Source organism: Notolabrus celidotus, chromosome 18 (assembly GCF_009762535.1).
Source record: "Notolabrus celidotus isolate fNotCel1 chromosome 18, fNotCel1.pri, whole genome shotgun sequence".
Classification (NCBI taxonomy): Eukaryota; Metazoa; Chordata; class Actinopteri; order Labriformes; family Labridae; genus Notolabrus; species Notolabrus celidotus.
Window position 1 is genome coordinate 20,174,452 of NC_048289.1, and position 18,492 is coordinate 20,192,943.

Genomic DNA, 18,492 nt, shown 5'->3' on the forward strand with positions numbered 1-18,492 from the left:
CAGCCCCCCTGTGGACTCGTGGAAAAGAGCACAAGTGGGCTTAAATGTCACTCAGCAGGGTCCCATCATATAAGAGAAATCACATTTGGCCCAGAATACACTGACCTCTGATTTGCTCCATCACGCATCACCCATTTTAGAGTTCCACGTTGATAGAAAAGTGTGACTAAACAGGTAATAGATGCATGATATTAAAGGACACCTGCTGGGGATCTTGGCACAAATACAATCTGAAGACACCTGTTCAGCCCCCAAAGCCTATTTTGTTTGTTTTGACGTGAGCAAACAGTGAAGGGATGACATTTTCAATGAATAGGGAGAGGGAGGGTAGTCCTGTACGATGCAAAAGTGACGCAGGGGGAGGGGAGAACGCAATAATGCATAAACTGACAGATGGGATCCTTCCGTGTCCCAAATCTGTGGGAAACCACGTCCTTATATTCTGCATAAACACGAGGCTGTTACTGTTGCTCTGGAGTGCAGGAGAAGAGGAGCACTGATCTCCAGCAGATAAACCTATACAGACTGAAAGGTCATCAGGAAGTGTCCTCCCCGCTAATCAAATAACCCTGAAGGCGAGGTTTGATCTTTTACAATCTGCTGAGTTGGAAGGCCAGCCGGGGCGAATGAAGCTTGAGCCTGTGTGCCGTCCACAGGGCACACTGCACCTGTTTATCACTCAACATCAATAGGTGGAGGTAAACAGCTCCATGTGCAGCCAGGGACACCATGAGTGAAGCATGGCACGTGGATTTTTATTGAGGCAATACCTCAGAATTCAGCTCTGCATGCCAGGGTTAAAAGGAGAAAAATTATTTAAGGGTTCTATACTGTTCTATATTTTCTTCCATATAATATTTCAATAATACATGTTTATACAATATTAATCAAAGTTTTAAATCAGTAGCCAAACATATTTTAGAGTAAGCCATCCATCTTCAGAGTCTGTTAGCGCTGCTTTCGAACTGTTTTTTAACACACAGATTTTTCTTGATATCACAAAGTCACGAATGTCCTTGGGGGGGGGGGCACAAGTATTTTTGATAATAATAATTATCTCTGCTATCATCCAGTAATAATATTACAATCCTTCTAGCTGGCGTGACCCAGGCAGAACAAACGCCCAACTTACAGTGGCAGATTAATAAGTACTCCTCCTCTGACAGCGGGGACGGCCAATCACACAAGAAACGGCAGAGCCAAATCGAGGAACTTGTGGGCGGTCTAAACTAGGGAAACAGGCTTCAGCATGTCTATGGGCTTCAGCTTGAGCGGCTGTTTACCGCTTGGTCCTAGCGCTCGACGTGTCTCTGTTTACTATAGCGTAACATTGTTTTTGGACAGTAAGAACTGCAGGGGACCGAAACGGCATTTTGAAAAAGTGCAGGGGACATGTCCCCTGTGTCCCCCCCTCAAATTACGTCCGTGGTTCCAGACAACATCTAGATCAGTGCTTGTTTCTTCACGCCACTTCACGGTGGACTCTTCCGGACTTTCAAAGCCTAACATGAAGTAAACATAGACTGTAAATAATGGATGTAGTATCTGTGACGTCACCCATCTGTTTCTGAAGCGCTGTTTTGAAGCCAATCATCTATAGTACTGATATAACTATAACCTTGTTCTCTGGTTATCGTGCTGCAAATATACTCTTAAGTTTATACTGCAAATAAAATACTTTACCTGTAAACTTGAAAGCTGTCTGAGGAAAGATTTACAAGCCAAATATGAGTCTTTTGAGTACTTTGAAAATTAAGAAGTCACCTTAACCTTTGACACATCTTAACATGTTTTAATACAAATAACTGAACAGAAATATTCAACAGAGAACTGTCATTACTGTTCATTTATTTCGCCATCACAGGTTATTTTTAAAAGTTCAGTTATCATTCGTGTTATGTTACTTGATCTCACACCCTTACTTTTTGTCTCCTTCTTTTGGCGTCCTTGATTTTGTGTGTTTTATTTGTACTTTGATTCATAATTTCCTCCTTTTCTTTTCTCTCCCCTTCTGTGACGCACTCTGTAGCTACTATTTTGGACGGGAAAGAGCTTTAAAGTAATTAAATCTGCAGAGACATAAACCAGTGTTTGTTTGCTTGATCCATAAACCTACATCAAAATTGCAAAATACTGCAGGCATCCTGCTTCAGAGCCTTGTTTTATTTATCTTTTTCTACATAATCCATGTCTCCGTTGTCTCTCAGGGGGAAGATTTATCCTCTCCTTGACTACAAATATCTACACTTTGTGAATTCCTTAAGTCTCAATGGTATAATTAATTACAGGACTTGTATTTTAATCAATGATTTCACTTTTACCACATGTACTTTTCAAAAAATCAAAGATGCTCCTTGAATTTTTAACTGAGTGCTGAGGTGTGAAGTTTAAAAAGATGTATTGATTCGTCTTAACAAAAAGAAGCACCAAATAAATGATGAATATCCTCGGATGAAAGGCTTCTCTGAATATGCAGTATCAAGAGGCTGCTAGCAAGAACTACATTTTCAAAGACAACAACAATGTGGGTGAAGATGTGGGATAGCAGCTCATGTGTACTCAATAAAGACACACACAAACACACACACACACATAGATGCATGACATAATTAAAAAAAAATACACCACTGCCATTCATCTAAGCCACCCATGCTCCAGTATCAAAATTCCCCCTCAGATGGCCTGCAAATAGGCTTTAATGTCCCCCCTCCTCAACAAGCTGACATACAAAACACACATCTGCCATGTTTAGGTAAGCTGCAGTTGCCATGGTTACAGACGAGCTGCTTGCTAAACGGTTGCGTGAAGCCATCATTGAGACGGGGCACTTGAGCTGCACACAGAAACACACACATACACACACACAGGCACAAGTTGAGTGTAGTGGCTTAGAGTGGCAAACAAGGACAGGCCGGATGTAGTTGAGTGAGCGAGTGATGTCATACCTTTTTTTTTTTAGCATTATGTTGCTGTCACCGCTAACCATGACTGTGATATGTGCTTATTGTGCTCACGACCAACTGATAGAATGACAGGTATGATAAAGATGACGTGCTGTTTTCATCCTGAACCACTGACTGCATATAAAGATGAACAGCATGTTACCACTTCCTCCTGTTGCTCAAAAGCGAAGCCAAAAAAAAAACTTGCTAAGGACGCTGACATTTCACATTATTGACAATTTTTAGAGTTGGAGTTCACACAACAGAGACCAACTAGTGGAGGTGGGATGCTGAATGTTATGTTATTGGAGGCCTACATGAATAGCTCGCTGTAAATGCAAATTTTAATGTAATTTTTAATATATTATAATTTTCCTTTTCTTTTCTGTTTTATTATATTTGTCATTTTAATTGTGTTCTTTGATGCTTGTCTGAATGTTACCAATGCTTTTAATCTTTTAATGTAAAGCACATTGAGTTGCCCCCGTGTATGAAATGCGCTATACAAAGTCGCCTTGCCTTGCCTTACAGACATCATCAAAGTGGGGACCCCCTCTAAAACGAGATGGCACATCTCAAGGAGTTTATCCCAATAAAATACATTTCTTTCAAAATAACAATAAAAGTTTCACGTCTCTGGATTTGGAAATCACAACATCCATCGAAAGCAGGAACGATATACCATAGACTGTAAAAAAAAATAGACGTCATCTTGCTCGGCTCGAAGTGAGGCTGCCTCAATGGCTGCAAAGAGCTGCTCCCCCTGGTGGCTGGCTGCAGTATAGGTCAAAAACTCAGTCTCCCCTATTCATTTGAATGGGGTTGCGGTCAAACTTTAAAAAATAAATACACGTCGTACGAATGTTTCTCACATCTGTATGCTGTGGTGATATGTAGTTATTGACTGTTTTGTGTTCAAGGCCTCTTTTTTTCTGAAAAGTTTATTTTACGTTAGTTATTAGAGGTTAAAAAACTGGTTTTACATCCGGTTTTACTTTTATAATAATAATAGTAATAATAATAATAATAATTAGTTTTATTTATAGGCCCCTTCTTGGACATCCAATGTCACCTTACAACATAGCAATAATAAAAGCAACACTCAACAGTAAATAAATACATACATTAGAATAAAGAATACAATACTAGAAAAATGAAAGGGGGGAGGGGAAGTCATTCCAGTCCCAAGGAGACAGATTAGAGTATGCTTGTTGGAAAAGGTGAGTTTTTAGGCGGGATTTGAAGTCGGTGGGATAGGTGGAATTCTGTACGTCCAGGGGGGAGAGAGTTCAAGAGGCGGGGGGGCTGAGCGGCTGGAGGCTCTTGACCCCATGTTGGTCAAGCGAGCAGGGGGGAGGGTGAGTTGGACGGAAGAGGAGGACCTGAGACTTTTATAGACAGCTGCCTTAGAGAGAAACTCCGTAGGATCACGTGATGGTACACTTTAGGGCTGAGCTTGTTACCATGGAAACATGCAAATTCCCTACTGCGCAGACTCTGGTTGCAGAAAAATTTACAAGATGGCAGCTTTCTGGAACGGGATATTTTGGCTTCAAAACACATTATAGTCTATGTATCATACAAACATGCTGATTTTGTCACTTCTGCACTTTACATGTCGTGTTTGTCACAATCAGAGAGGAGAAGAAAAAAACACTTCTCCACTCCTTCCCATCCCAAACGGTCAGCCCCAGTTTGCATCCCACGACACGAGCTAAGAGCTTTGCTAATTTTTCCCCATCAAATCATATTAATGAATGAGGCTGCCGAGCCAATTCATGATTAACAACCCCCACACACTGAGCCAAGCGGAGATGCAGCACCACATTTAGAGGGGAGTGGGTGAAAGCGGGATCAGTCCCCAAGCACTGCGGCAAGCCTTGGCATCTCGCTCCCACTCATGCCATTTTATTCCATCACTCCTTAGTGCTGCTTCTACGTTGCCAAGAACTTGTAGCCAATTCATCAAACAGTCTCATAAAATGAAAAGCACAAACTTACATCTGAACTATCAGAGAGACTAGCTGCTAACATGTGGTCAACACGGCATGGTGTCTCCATGGGGCCAAATGTAATTGGTAAGCTGAACATGTCGCTTCCTTCCTCCCTTCTGTTTCTCTCTGTCACTCGTAGGCATTATGGGGTGTATGACCTTAATACACTCCTTAAATCTCTCCTCTTTGTTGCCGTGGCTTTGTTTTGATTCATCATCCTCCCTGTCCAAGAGATAAGCTAGCAAGGTATGCTCTTCAAAACCTTAAATTTATGCATCAGACAGGCAGAAATAAATTCGAGGAACATTCAAGCGTGCCTGAGTTGTGGCCTGTCTGATTCATTTCCTGTCCTGGCTCTGTCCTATGGTAACAAATATATTTTTCAAAGACACATATACTATGCTGGAGTTCAACCCCACTGCCGAGCTGTCACAAGGAAGTTTAGGGGGTGACGGTGATCGGCTGTCACGCTTCATCTCGCTGACGTCTCAAGCAACAGCATGCTACGTGTAGACTGAAGTAGCTTGAGACGTCAATCATAGATTAAACGAAGGATGATAACTGAATGTGAACTCACCAGGACTCTTCCCGTTAGCGTCTGAGCGGATATCATGACTCCAGCCCAGTCCTTCACCGAGGTCATCCAGCCCACCTCGCTAGCCGCCGGGTCATCCTTGTCGGTGCGTTTAATGCCATCTCCTATGGTGAGCCGATGGACCTCCTGAAAGGAAAAGGACGCAGAGGGTTAAAAAAAAGAAACAGACACCTTTTAGCTTTTGATAGTAATAATTAGGGGTTGTAACGATTAGTCTACTCCATCGATTTATATTCCTATGATCCGACTACATCAGTCTGTGCTCGGCAAGTTGGCCTTCCGGATGACATATATTGATCTAACATCATTTTAAAAGGTGATAAATCGATTGTATTGGCAGACTTTATATGGATGTGGTTTTTTTTTGCACTTTTAATGATAAAAACTTTAAACGTTTCTCAATTCAGGCTGCCTGACTGTGACGCCATCGCCACGCACCAGCAGACAACAAAACATAGCATGGCGTATGGCAAAGGAGAAGCCGGCAAGCGAGAAATTATCAAGCCACCATTGCGGTCCAGTGTGTGTAATACCTCACATTAATTCTCAAGTCTGTGTTAGCTTAGCAGATCCCATATTGATTTAAATCTAACTTGCTCCATTCACAACAATAGAACAATACAACCGGTGAAACAACCCTGAATTTATTAGCTGTCTTGGGGAAGTAAATAAGAGAAAATAGGACCTGGAAACTGAAAATATTTCTTTCAAATGTTCATTAAATGGTAGGTTAGAAAATGCCCTGCCCTAGCTGAGATGCCCCTGTTTGTTCTAATAGATATGAATGCAATGCTGTGGTTCCATAATGTAAACTCAGCTGTGCTTAGCACTCACTACCAAAAACAGACAACACTGTGATCAATGATTACTTGAGGCAGTCAAAGCTAACGTTAACTTTAAAAAGCAGAATAGCTATTACATGACTGTCTTACGGTTGGTTTGTAGCATTCTCTTTATATTTGCTCTATAAATATATCAAAATCGGTATCAGGAAACAAACCTTACTGAAAATACTTTGAAATTGGATTCAGGCCAATTTTTAAATACTTTGTAGACTCTTACTATTATGTGCAAAGGTCCCAAAACTTTATAGTTATAAGGTCATTGTTGATTTGGCTTCCCCGTGGCCTTCACAGTAAGAGTCATCGAGAAAATGCTTGAGATTAGCATTTTTTGTTAAGATACAACGGGCTTGGCTTTTTATTTTCAAATATTTTTTTTTTTTGTCAGCTTCCCTATTTTTAAGTATTTACAGCTGGCATGCATCCAGTTAGCCTCCAGCTGATGTTGACTATTACATGTTTGTAGATTACAAGTGTGGTACTGGATTTATTAGTAAGAACGGACATACTGGTAAGCACGGTTTGAAAAATGTGTTGCTAACAACAGTAGAGCTAACAGTTAATTGAGCCTCATGAAATATTTTGACTCAGCCTTCCCAATTAGTGACTTTAACCAATTGCCTATAAAACTAGCTTAGCACCAGGTAGCCAAAAAATTCACTTCCACACCTATTTGCATTACTGAGCCTGTCAAAACAGAAGCTAAAATGCCAAACCCTTCGATGCTACTTTCTACTACAATAAGGCTACTAGCAAACTTTGATCTCCAGCACTGAGATGATAAGGAAATGTATAAAAGTGGTGATCAATCAGAAGCTGAAAACACTGGGTAACACCAATTATTTGACAACTAAATAAGTAGCTAAGTCACATTAGCTATTGGTAGCATTCTACCAATATCTAGAAAACACTACAGTTAGCAAACTAGCATTAAGTGGTGAGTAATTATATCCTTCCTGTTATATCTTGTATGACTGTAAAATGAAATTTTAGTGAGAAAGAGGTTAATCAATAGGTTAACTAATTTCAAAGATAACTGGAATTTAGATGTTTCAATTTAAAACGTGGCCTGATGTCCCTTCAGATTTTTGTCCTATATTTGCTATTGCGTTGCTTAATGACTGTAAAGAGGTAAAATGATAGCACTGCATCAGATTCAATTATTATACAACTAGGGTCGGAATATTCAAAATTGGAACCTTTCCATGGGAATAAATCGGAATTTATGGGAGAGGAATGAACTGGAATTTATGGGAATAAACCAGGAATTTACTAAATTGAAGGTTGGCTCTTAATAGAGAACTTAGGAAGAGCCCATTGCCTGAAAGGGTTTAGCAAAAATACAGAGGGTAGACTTGAGAAGCTTGAGGTAAGATGCTTTTTTATTTGCATGTTGAATGGGACTTTTTTTTGGAGGGAAAGCAGCTCTTTTCATTTAACATTTTGAATGGGACTTTGTTGGGACTGCATTTTTTATCATTTTGAATGGGTTGGGTTGGGGGATGAGTAATATTTAACTCAACATTCATGTTTTCGTTCTTCAATGAAATAATTGTTTGTTCAATAAAATATCTAACACTAGTTAAAGTTCTACTTACAAATAAATCTGTTTTAATTGTATTATTTTGGATGGATGTCTCCTTATAACCAAACATATTTATGCTTGAATATGATACCTTTCCTTTAAATTACCCTCAATTTCCAGTTAATTCCCATAATTCCCATAATTCCGATGGACAGTTTCCAATTTGGAATATTTCCAAAATTCCCCACCTTAACTTCCCATGGAAATTTACCAGAAATGTTCCACCCCTTTGCAACCCTATTTACCAGTCCCTCCAAGATTTCTTTGTGATTGTTGCGGCCCAAAAAGCCTGATTTTGCGGCAGCTTTTTGAAAATTTTTTTTTTGCTTTTTTCCCCCAATAACATCTCAGGGGCAAGTAAATATGCTAAATTACAGTTGTTTTTAGAAAACATTCTTGATGTGACCACTGTGACTGTATTTTGATTCTCTTGATTCACAGAAAAATGCCATGAAAGGGCTGTATTTCACATTTACGACGGTCCCTGAATGCACCTCGTAGTGACGGGCACTTGACAGGCAGTTTACGGCACTCTGAAATTAATCTGCATCTTTGACTACAAGGAGTTGATCAAAAGTTACTGAATGTGTCTGATGTTTCACCAAACTAGAATAAATCAAGCTGTAGACGCAGAGCTTTTTACGGTAACGGCGGCAACAACGTCAAACCTCAAATAGTAGTACCTTAAATAGTAAACAGACGCCCCGTGGATGTGTCTGTGTCACAAACACACACCGGGGGTAAAATCATCAATGAAGATGAGACAGATGCATGGAGGAGGGAGAGCTGGTTCATAAAGCACACCTGCTGCAGGTAGGTGACCAAGCGAACACTGAGCCCCTCAATCTATAAGTAATAACGTTGTGATCGTCACTTGTCCCGCCTGCTGACCCCTCTCTTCACCCGTTCTCTGTGCATGTTTTGCTGTTCAAAAGTGCCGATCAAGTGAGGACTTACGTTTAAGGAAGTGAAATTGATGACAAAACCGATGACGTACAGGGGCTGAGGTTAAGGTAATTGGTCAAATTTGCGGGAAAGTTGCGGTGATTGCATAAAATTGCAAGGCCGCGAAAAAATCGCGCTGATTGGTTGAATTTGCGTTGATAGTTGCGATCGCGAAATCGCAACTTCCTGGAGGGACTGAAAATTTACTATAAACTATAAACAACACTAATAAACAGTGGTAAAATGTTACTACAGCACTGGAGCATCCCACCCTGAGCATAACTTTGGAGGACAGTGACGGCTATTTCATTTAGTCTTGAAATCACCTAAATCAAATTATAATCATATATAGCTTTGTTACACAGACTGTATACAAAGGGGATGACATAGAATTCTACTTTAGTACAGAGGGAGGAGGTGGAGAAGACAATGTGCTGTCTATCTTTGTATACAATCAATGGTTTGTCATTATGATGGGCACTTGTACATTACAGTCTTCATTGCAGTCACTGCTTATAAAGCACTGGTGGGACCAACTTTAATTTAACATAAACTGAGTTTAAAACCACCCACAGAAATCAAAACTATGTAAATACCTCCCACATGATTTGATTGACAGATGTGAAAAAAACACAACATGAATAACTGCTCAACACCCCAAATTACCACTTCAAAGACATGAACGCTTCATTCTTTACAGTGACCACGCTCAAGGCCTCCAAGCTGAACCCACGCACATGCATGCTCACATGCTTACAGTAAACATACAGAGTGAGAGCAGCACAGAGACTCCAGGAGTGTATCCATGGCAGCCACTGAGCTCCTGTTGTTTCTGCTCCACTGAGTGGGCTGCCTGCCTGCCTGCCTGCCTGCCTGTCTGTCTGTCTCTCCACCTGTCTATCTGTCCGGTTGTCTGTCCCTCTGCTGGGACTCACATGATTCACACAGCAGGAAATCAAGACAGGACGCAGGGGTTAGCTGTGCTCCCTGATGAAACAGCCCCCAGACTCAAGGCTAAGACATCTCGGACTCTTTACCCTGTGACACCTTACTCCTCCTCCGCTGTAATGGTGTAACACATCACTCTCCCCGAGGCCTTTCCCCTACAGCTTCAGTCATGAAGGATTAGCTGATGCACTTTACGCGGTTAGACGTGTAAATTAACTACTCACGGTTCAATGCTGCAGCAATTTACAAGGTTTCCTTTAACATGTATGCCATGGAGGGAACTATGACTCGGTTCCCTTTTAAGTTGTGGTGTTTATGTCCAAGATCTCAGCGTGCCACATGCTGCAGGTGCAGAGTGAGCTATTGTGTGTCCCTGGGTTAGGACATCAGCTTCAAAGAACTCTGGGCATGCAACTATGCAACATGTGCTGTGCCTCCTTTCCACTATGAACCAGATTAAAGCTGAACAGAGTGCAAGACCATGCCCTGCAATAAGGGGATGAATGCATTGATATGGCGTACAACATACAACTATGCCAACTAGTTATGTCCAAAAAATGAGCAATGTGTTATTGCAAATATCATTTCCTTCCAACCACCACCTCATTTTGAATTGATTTGTTGTACATATGGTTTAGTTTCATGTCTTTCTACACACAAGCTACACTAAACCGATCGCCTTTAGTTAGATTTATTTCTGATTGCTACTTGTCTTTTTTTTTTTTATATTTTATTTGTAACTTTTTTTAATGTAACAAAACAAAACAAATACAATCAAACAGGGGCTCTGACATGTGAAATTAAATACAATAAAATTGATAATATGAAAAATAAAATGAATAAAATAAACAGATAAATTAATCAATAGAAAACACATGAAGAAAAATTTAGTTAAAAAAAATAATAAACGAAGAGAAGTAATAAAATAAATAGAAATACATATATATATATATACTGATTGATATTTGTCTTACTGAAGATAAAGCTAAAAAAAATGCACACAGCTCACTCTTTAAAAAGGCAGATTTATCTTCTCAAACCGCACAGCAATGTGATTTTGAGCAAATTTTAAGCAAGCATTAGGAAATGGTGAATTGGCGGGGACTATTTTTAGCTGCAGATTTGTAACAGAGTATTTAAGGCAGCGTAACGATGATACATCCAGGATCATCTTAAAATAAATGTTACATGTCATCCAGTACAACTGTGTGGATCCTTTTTGTGTCTTATTTACCTCTCTTGTGATGTCCTTCTTTATTTTCCAGAACCAACTTTGAACTTTGTGAAATACTAGAATACACACTGCTTGGCAGTACCTGCACCCAAATTGACTTGAAGCACTTTGTTACTCTTACTGATCTTGTTTCCTCTTGTCTAGATCTTTGCTTGTGTTCGTATGTACGTCGCTTTGGATAAAAGCGTCTGCTAAATGACATTGCAACATTGTAACATTGTAACTAGAGCATGAAGACCAAAATAATAGTCAAAGTCCGAGGGTAAAAGTTTGTTCCTTACAAAAAGTCAAACTCATTTACATCATCCTGCCTCTTACAAAACAATTAAGCAGAAAATGTCTATCAATCTGCTGCTACAGTCCCATGCAGATTTACTTTGAGTGATGTTATCCCAAACTTTAGTGACAACAAAGAAACAACTGAGCCATTATAAATATTAAAGGCACTGTAAGGAGTTTTTTTCTTTTCTTCTTTTTTTAACTGATTTTGAAATAATGTAATGCATATTCATTATTTCAGTAACAAGACTGATTATTTCTCTATACTGAATTGTAGTACCTGTGTTCAGGTCATATTTTCTGCAAAGAAAGCCGAGTCGATATTTGGCGCTAAACTTGAAGGCGCTTTGATTCAAGCTCAGCTGGTAATGTTTGGAAGTGAGATGCAAGTTAGCAAGCAGAAGGAGTTTTTTGTCTTCAGATTATTGTCTTTTTACATCATGTGTTTTACTCATGGCTGACACTGATTCAGGATTAGCTAAAATACTTACTTTTTCTACCAAACTATTGTTTTGGAGTTCTCTGTGACAAGGACTATGGCCTCTGTACATGGGGCACACCCAGACCGCCAGGTCACTGGTTCCCCCAAAGTATTGTTTTAGGCGGGGAAACTCTACAACCCGGGTTTGCTAGGTAAAAGAGTAAGATGGCTAGGATTTCATGTTTATGCCGGCATGTGAATGATTATATACGGCAATCCAGTGTTCAAATATATATCTTTAAAGTTATAATTTTGGTGGCTTTTTGCCTTTATTATATAGGACAGCTGTGGGGAAGTGTGGGGAGCAGAGAGGGGGGACGGAATGCAGGAAATGGTCGACCGGTCGGGAATTGAGCCAGCGACCCCTGCGACGAGGACTGTAGCCTCTGTACGTGAGGCGCTTCGACCGCTAGGCCACCAGCGCCCCCAAATACATATCTTATGTACATTATTTAAGTATATATTTGAACATCGGATCACACATAAAAACACCAGGGCTGTGACGGCTAACGTTAAACCGGTGTCTGGTCAGCTGTTGTAAGCTAACTAATGGTAATAAATCAGAGTTTACATAGTTGTCATTGTTACGATAAAGTTAATGTTCAATTTAATTTAGCTACAAATCAGTACTGGTATTTTGCTATTCTCATTATTTGTGCACTATTTTTTATATTTATTTTTTATTGTCTGATACGGTATTTTTCTTCTCTGTTTGTTGTTTTGTCTATTTGTCTATTTGTCTTTTATTATTTTTCATGCCGGTCAAACTCACACATTTTATTGTTATTTTAATTTTTTTTCACTCTTCGGCCTGGCACTATTTGGTCCTGTATGTTGTGGATATGTGCAGTTGAAAATTTTAAATCCAATAAAACTTAAGTCATAAAAAAAAAAAAGTAGCTACAAATTAATCCATCACCTCATCACTCTGTATCCCACAAAAACATTCTCTCAAAGGAAAGTAGTAATAGAAGAAGATTTGTATTATATTTATGCATTTCCACAATAAATGTACGCACAACTTTACAACAATGGGTGATGGTGCTCATGGGAAATGCAGTCTTCATCCCAGAGAAACACTTCCAATACCAACACAGATGAAAACTCCTCATGGTGCCTTTAAACTCTGTTTTTGTGAACTGTTTATAAAAGATAACCACCTTCATTATTTCACCCATTGTTTGGGTGCTGTAAACCAACGAAAGGGCAGGAAAGCTAATTATTGGTGGTTTTATGGTTGACATAGATAAGGAAAATGTAATAAACAACACAGGCATGTATCCTTCTGTAGTTTTGGGAGGTTAATGGAGGTCCAGGGCACAGAGAGTGTGTCAGAACTTGTTTTCAGGATCACACTCTTGTTGCTTTCTGGTCTTTTAATTGGATTTGTGTACTAAAAATGATTGAATATCAGCAGACCTACTTTTTAAAGTAAGTTATTAAAACAGGATTAATAGCTTTAAATTAAAAATGAAGTTCAACTCGAAGTCGAAAGGAAGTTGGGTTCATTACGATTTATAAAAGCTGCAAGATCAAACTGAAAGCAGTTCAAATTGACCAGCTATCATGAATGTGTATTTCTAGAATAATTTAGTAAAAAGTCATTAGCATAGTTCAAAGAAAGGTCCAACCATGCTAATAAAATCAACATTTATTACCAGTAAAGGAGGAGAGTGTGTCAAGAGCCCATAATGGCCCATATTTATGGTTTTGGCAGAATCTATTATGCTAATTGTTGTAATCAATTAGGGTCATGCAGAGACCTCTTTCTTTTTCTTGCTGAGTCATCTGTTCAAATAAACAGAAGAAATGAACAGCTCTGTTGTGCACTCCTATTTACAGTTCAGTTTTGGTGAAATGGTGAGCATAAAAGCTCCTGTCATCTAGCTAGAAACTTTCAACCAACAGAGCTTCTCTGGTGACATCTGAGAAAAAAATACAAAATTGTGGTCAAAAAATTTTCGTGGGCACGAAAAAATATTGACTATACCCATATCTATCCGATATGTAGACCTTGAAAATAAATATGATTGTTTTTTGTCCATTTACTATTGAAGTCTGTAACTTATTAATCTATCCTGCAGTGATGCAACTCCAGCTCTTATGCACTCAAATAAACCCAAGCACTCACACAACTATAATCTAGATTTATCATAAGCCTCAGACATTACCACCAGTGCCATTGATCACATATATTAACAGGCTAGATGGTTCCATTACACATACACTAATGTTGGGTGGCACCATGATCTAGACAGAAACAGTAAGTAAGTAAACATCCAATACCTTTCTCTGATTTTAAACACATTCAACGTTACTTCACAAAAGATCCTTCCCCTCAAATGTCACCAGTGGTGTTCCATACCATCAGGATTTTAAAGAAAAGTGTATTCCTTAAGACCTCAATATAGCATCAAATACATCTGAGTATTTAAAACATAAATAATCATCAATATATAAAAGTCCACTTTGGTACTGACTGTCGCCTTTGTAAATAAACTTTTTTTTTTACAGCTTCAAAAGTTAAAACAGTTTCAGCACGATATCCCATAATGGTTCCAACCCACACACAGCACTTTTCTACCGTTTCCATTATTATTACTAAATATCTAGCTACACTGAGAAATTTAATCATGTTGTGAGCTATTAGTCAGAGACCAGCAGACCATCAGCAGACCACGTTGCACCTTTTACAGTCTGTCCACAAACCCTGCAGCACTAACCTGATACAGTATAATAAAATGTCAGCTTCACTTAGTAACTAACACAGCCAAGGAGATACAGGAGCAGAGACTTCAACAGGTATCAGCTGTTTTCAGGCAGTCATTTATTATTCACTTGTCTGTGAAATATACTTTTGCAGCAGTTATTTATACTGTGGACAAAATCTCTCGGGCTGAAGGACTGTGTAATGTCATGGTAGAATGTCAACTCACACTGAACGAGTGAATCAGTTACGACGCAAAACCACAGCTCACGAGTTGTTTGCTCACGGGGTACAGTCTGATGGTCAATCAGGACCTAAGTGCTCCTTTATGCAGTGGTGGAGCTAGACTGTTTTGACTGGGGGGACCAAAATGAGGCACTGATTTAAATGAAATCAGTTAAAAAATAATTTAAAACACGTTATTTTATTGTAGATTATTAACGTTAAATGGTAACTTTACAGAGCGGCACATTTAAAAAAGCTGAACTTCACTCTTTAAGGACTCAAAATGAAGATGATTGTTGTAATGGCAAATTTCGGTTTTGTGTTTTACAATGAAATGTCTAGACCCTCTAAAACCGTCCCCCCGAAAACAACCCTGTCTTGGTGCAGATACCTGCAGTACTTGAGGTGTCCCACCTCCTGTTTTCTCGCCAGGATACCAGGTCCCTTTGTGTTTTAATATTGTGACATCTAGACGCCCTAAACCTCCTTTATGAAAACACAACCCCGCCTTGGTGCAGATACCTGCAGCCTACAAAGGCTGTGAAACATAGTTAGGGGGCGTTCCTCGGGTATAAATGCTGAAGCTTTCCCCCTTGTTCAGGGTCTTTTTTCATTCTAACCGCTCGGGTGTTGACTGACCTTTTCTTTGCAAAGAAAATAAAACCTTGTCGGCCGGCAAAAGTCTCTATTTCATTATTCACCAGTAACGGGGAAAAACTTTCACAACATTGTCCAAAGTCACATATAAAGCATCAACAAAATGAAATGTTCTTTATCAAAATGCAAAGAAGCTACTGTCTCTGCAGCCTGTTGAAACACAACCCAAATAGCTGATTTCAAAATAAGTCCTGCATCTGACACGGCAAATATCCAATCATGGTTAAGGATTTAACTGGGGTGCCCAATCGGATCACCCCCCCCTGGCCTCGCCACTGATCTGTACGGGTTAAATTAAGACAGAGAACTGACAGTTGTCAAAAAAGTTTTCTTTGAAACCTCAAATCTGTTTGAACAACAATCAAATAAAAACAGCCTTACCATATATTCTACTTTACAAAGCTTAGACTATTTATTTTTTGTTGATATGATCAGAAATGTGATAATTCTACTTATATTGACAAATGAAGTTATAGTGGGTGGTGCTTGTTTACTGGGGTGCATTCAATTAGAAGGTGTCCCTTATATTAAGCCCTCTCGATTAACCCATGTGAGGGGTGCCATGATGCTGGCTGACATTTTGCACAGTCCCAATCAGATAAAAGAAGGGGAAGTTAGGGGGTCAGCTCGTGGCTCTGCTAGAGTGATCTGCTATCCGACCAAAATCCTGAACCTGCCAGGAGCAGCTAACCACTCCTTAATTTCACAGCATACGATGGCAAAGCTGAGATTTATCCAGACTTCTGCTCAAAAATGGGTTCAGAAATGGTTTAAATTCACACAGTGTATGCCCGGTGTTAGGCTTTCAAGGGTTACGTCAATTCTTTTGTAAAAGAAAAAGTCTTTACCTGAAAGGTCTTGAAACAGAGCTTCAGGGGAATTTATAATAAATCTTACTTTTGAATCCCCTCGAGGATATCAAGCTGAGTGGATAAGACTTTGGGTTAGAAACCAAAAGGAAAAAGAACACGCTGTTTGCTCCTTCATTGAGCAGCCTGTTGAATGAGGTTTTAACTGTGAGGGAATACAAAAACACAGGCCTCTAGTTTGACTCCAGTTAACTTTTTGGAACAGCTAATAATGCTTGTGATCTGAAGACATTTAGAGAGGGTGCAGACGGCTGGGAGAAACTCTGAAAACAAACTATTTTGTTACTCTTGCTGTCTAGCCCGAACCTCCAACGATAAAAAGTTGTAAAGCACTGAGTTATGTTTTTGACTTCCGAAAACATGGTTTCTATTATTCTGTTGGACCCTTTCTGTAGGTTATTCACTGCCAACATATTTGTATTCCCCTGAAGTCAGACATTCTTGCAATAGATATCCGCTCACAGAGAAAACAGGATTATTCTACTGTGGTTATATTTAACACAGAATAATAATCTTTTTGTCAAAACAAAATATCTATGAAAACAACAAAGTAATATAGTAACATCATGTCTAGAGGATTGGTCTGTTATATTAGCAGCTTGGACATTCAGAATGAGACAAGACCCATCCGCTTTGTGGTCCTGCTGGGATCGTCTCTCAAACAGATGACATACCCTAGTTTCCTTGGGTATGCTAAACCTGGTGTCATAGTCACTGATGCGTGAATGCATATGAATGGGATTAGTTAAAAACTGATGGTCCTCTATAATGGCAGCCATCAGTGTATGAATGGGGTGTGAATAGGTGAATGTAATGAGTAGGGAAAAAGCCCTGAGTGGTCAGACAGACAAGACAAGAAAGTCCATTCACCGTTTTGCCATGTACAAAGACCTGTGCCCAGACCTTTATATCCCACCCATGTTGATCACTAAATTTCTCATCAGTGATATATGGGAAATACAGTGTGTATTCTAGTGTCACGTTTAACTCATGTTCAATATCAACATTTTTGACACACCAGGGTTTTTTTCCCCTGAATTGTTTTTGCTCCCAAATTTAATGAGTATTTATGTGTTAATATTTATATTTTATTCAGAATACTGTAATTTAAGAAACGCTCCCGTTGTCTTCATAAAATGTATATCAGAGATCTCTACTTTATTTGCGCAAATTCATATTAATCCCCCCCATATCGGCATGAAATGGTACAGCCCAGTCTGAGACACTCTAATCAGCTGTGCAGTCAGACAGAAGTTGCACATTGCACAGAGTGCACTAAAGGCAGCTAAAATATCTGGAAAGATAAAGTCTGGGTCCCAGAAAAAGAAGGAAAGAAAGGTGAGAGAGGAGAGAGAGAAGAAATGGCGACCCAGTTTTTTTCAGGAAAGGTTGGTATAGTCTTTGAGTGGTTAAAATCAACCTGTTTGCTAGTTTGATGTCCACAATGAGATGAACTACGTTTTAGCTAATTATACTATGGGTTTCCCCGCCCTCCCTACCAGATTCAGCAGCTGATATGTCAGCAGGTGCACTGACTCCGCAACATAATAAAAGAAGGGGCAAATCAGTCACCTTGTGTGCAGGGAATCCTTCATTTTTGCCAGTCATACAGTAAATATTTGACTCCAAGAGGCAAGACAGCTGAAAAGGTAGAGTTATGTAAAGCTCTGGGGTCGATTGGATCCTAGAGATGTGGTTACAGTAGTTGCAACAGGGTTCTTGTGGCCTTTGGTGATGGGGCCCAATGTGATATTTTTTCATAGGGCCCAAAATCCCTGGCTGCTCCCCTGCCGATGCTGTACTACTCTCTTTTAATGAATGAAGTGACACAGGTTGTGCTGGCAGCTCAGTTAAAAAGGCCTTATTGGTACCAAGCTGTTATTCCTCCACTTTTTAATGAGTGTAAACTGAAAGAGAAAACGTGGTCCAAGATACTTTTAATGACAGCAAAGCCAAAGTTTAGAGTTTGATGGTTTGTGATTGATGACATGCTTCAGTTCAATTATCTTTAAAAAGGACCAGAATGCTGATTTCATCTTAAGCTCAGAAATATTCAGTGTGAGGATGTAGAGCTTTGTTTCTGACATTTAAACCTCTAATTTCCCCCTGCATTAAAAAAATGTAATGTTTTAATGATGAAGTGATGTCTGTTGTGATGCTAGGGTGTTTGAAAGTTAGTTTTAGTTATT

At 39.4% G+C, this 18,492-nt stretch overlaps 1 protein-coding gene across 1 annotated transcript in view; it reads right to left on the bottom strand.

Moving 5' to 3' along the window:
• Positions 1–18,492, bottom strand: part of LOC117829577 (calcium-activated potassium channel subunit alpha-1-like) — a 127,061-nt gene that overhangs the window by 98,850 nt on the left and 9,719 nt on the right. The window contains exon 2 of the mRNA XM_034707145.1: positions 5,514–5,657. Within this exon, the coding sequence (XP_034563036.1) occupies positions 5,514–5,657 (144 nt within the window). The remainder of the gene's footprint in view (positions 1–5,513; positions 5,658–18,492) is intronic.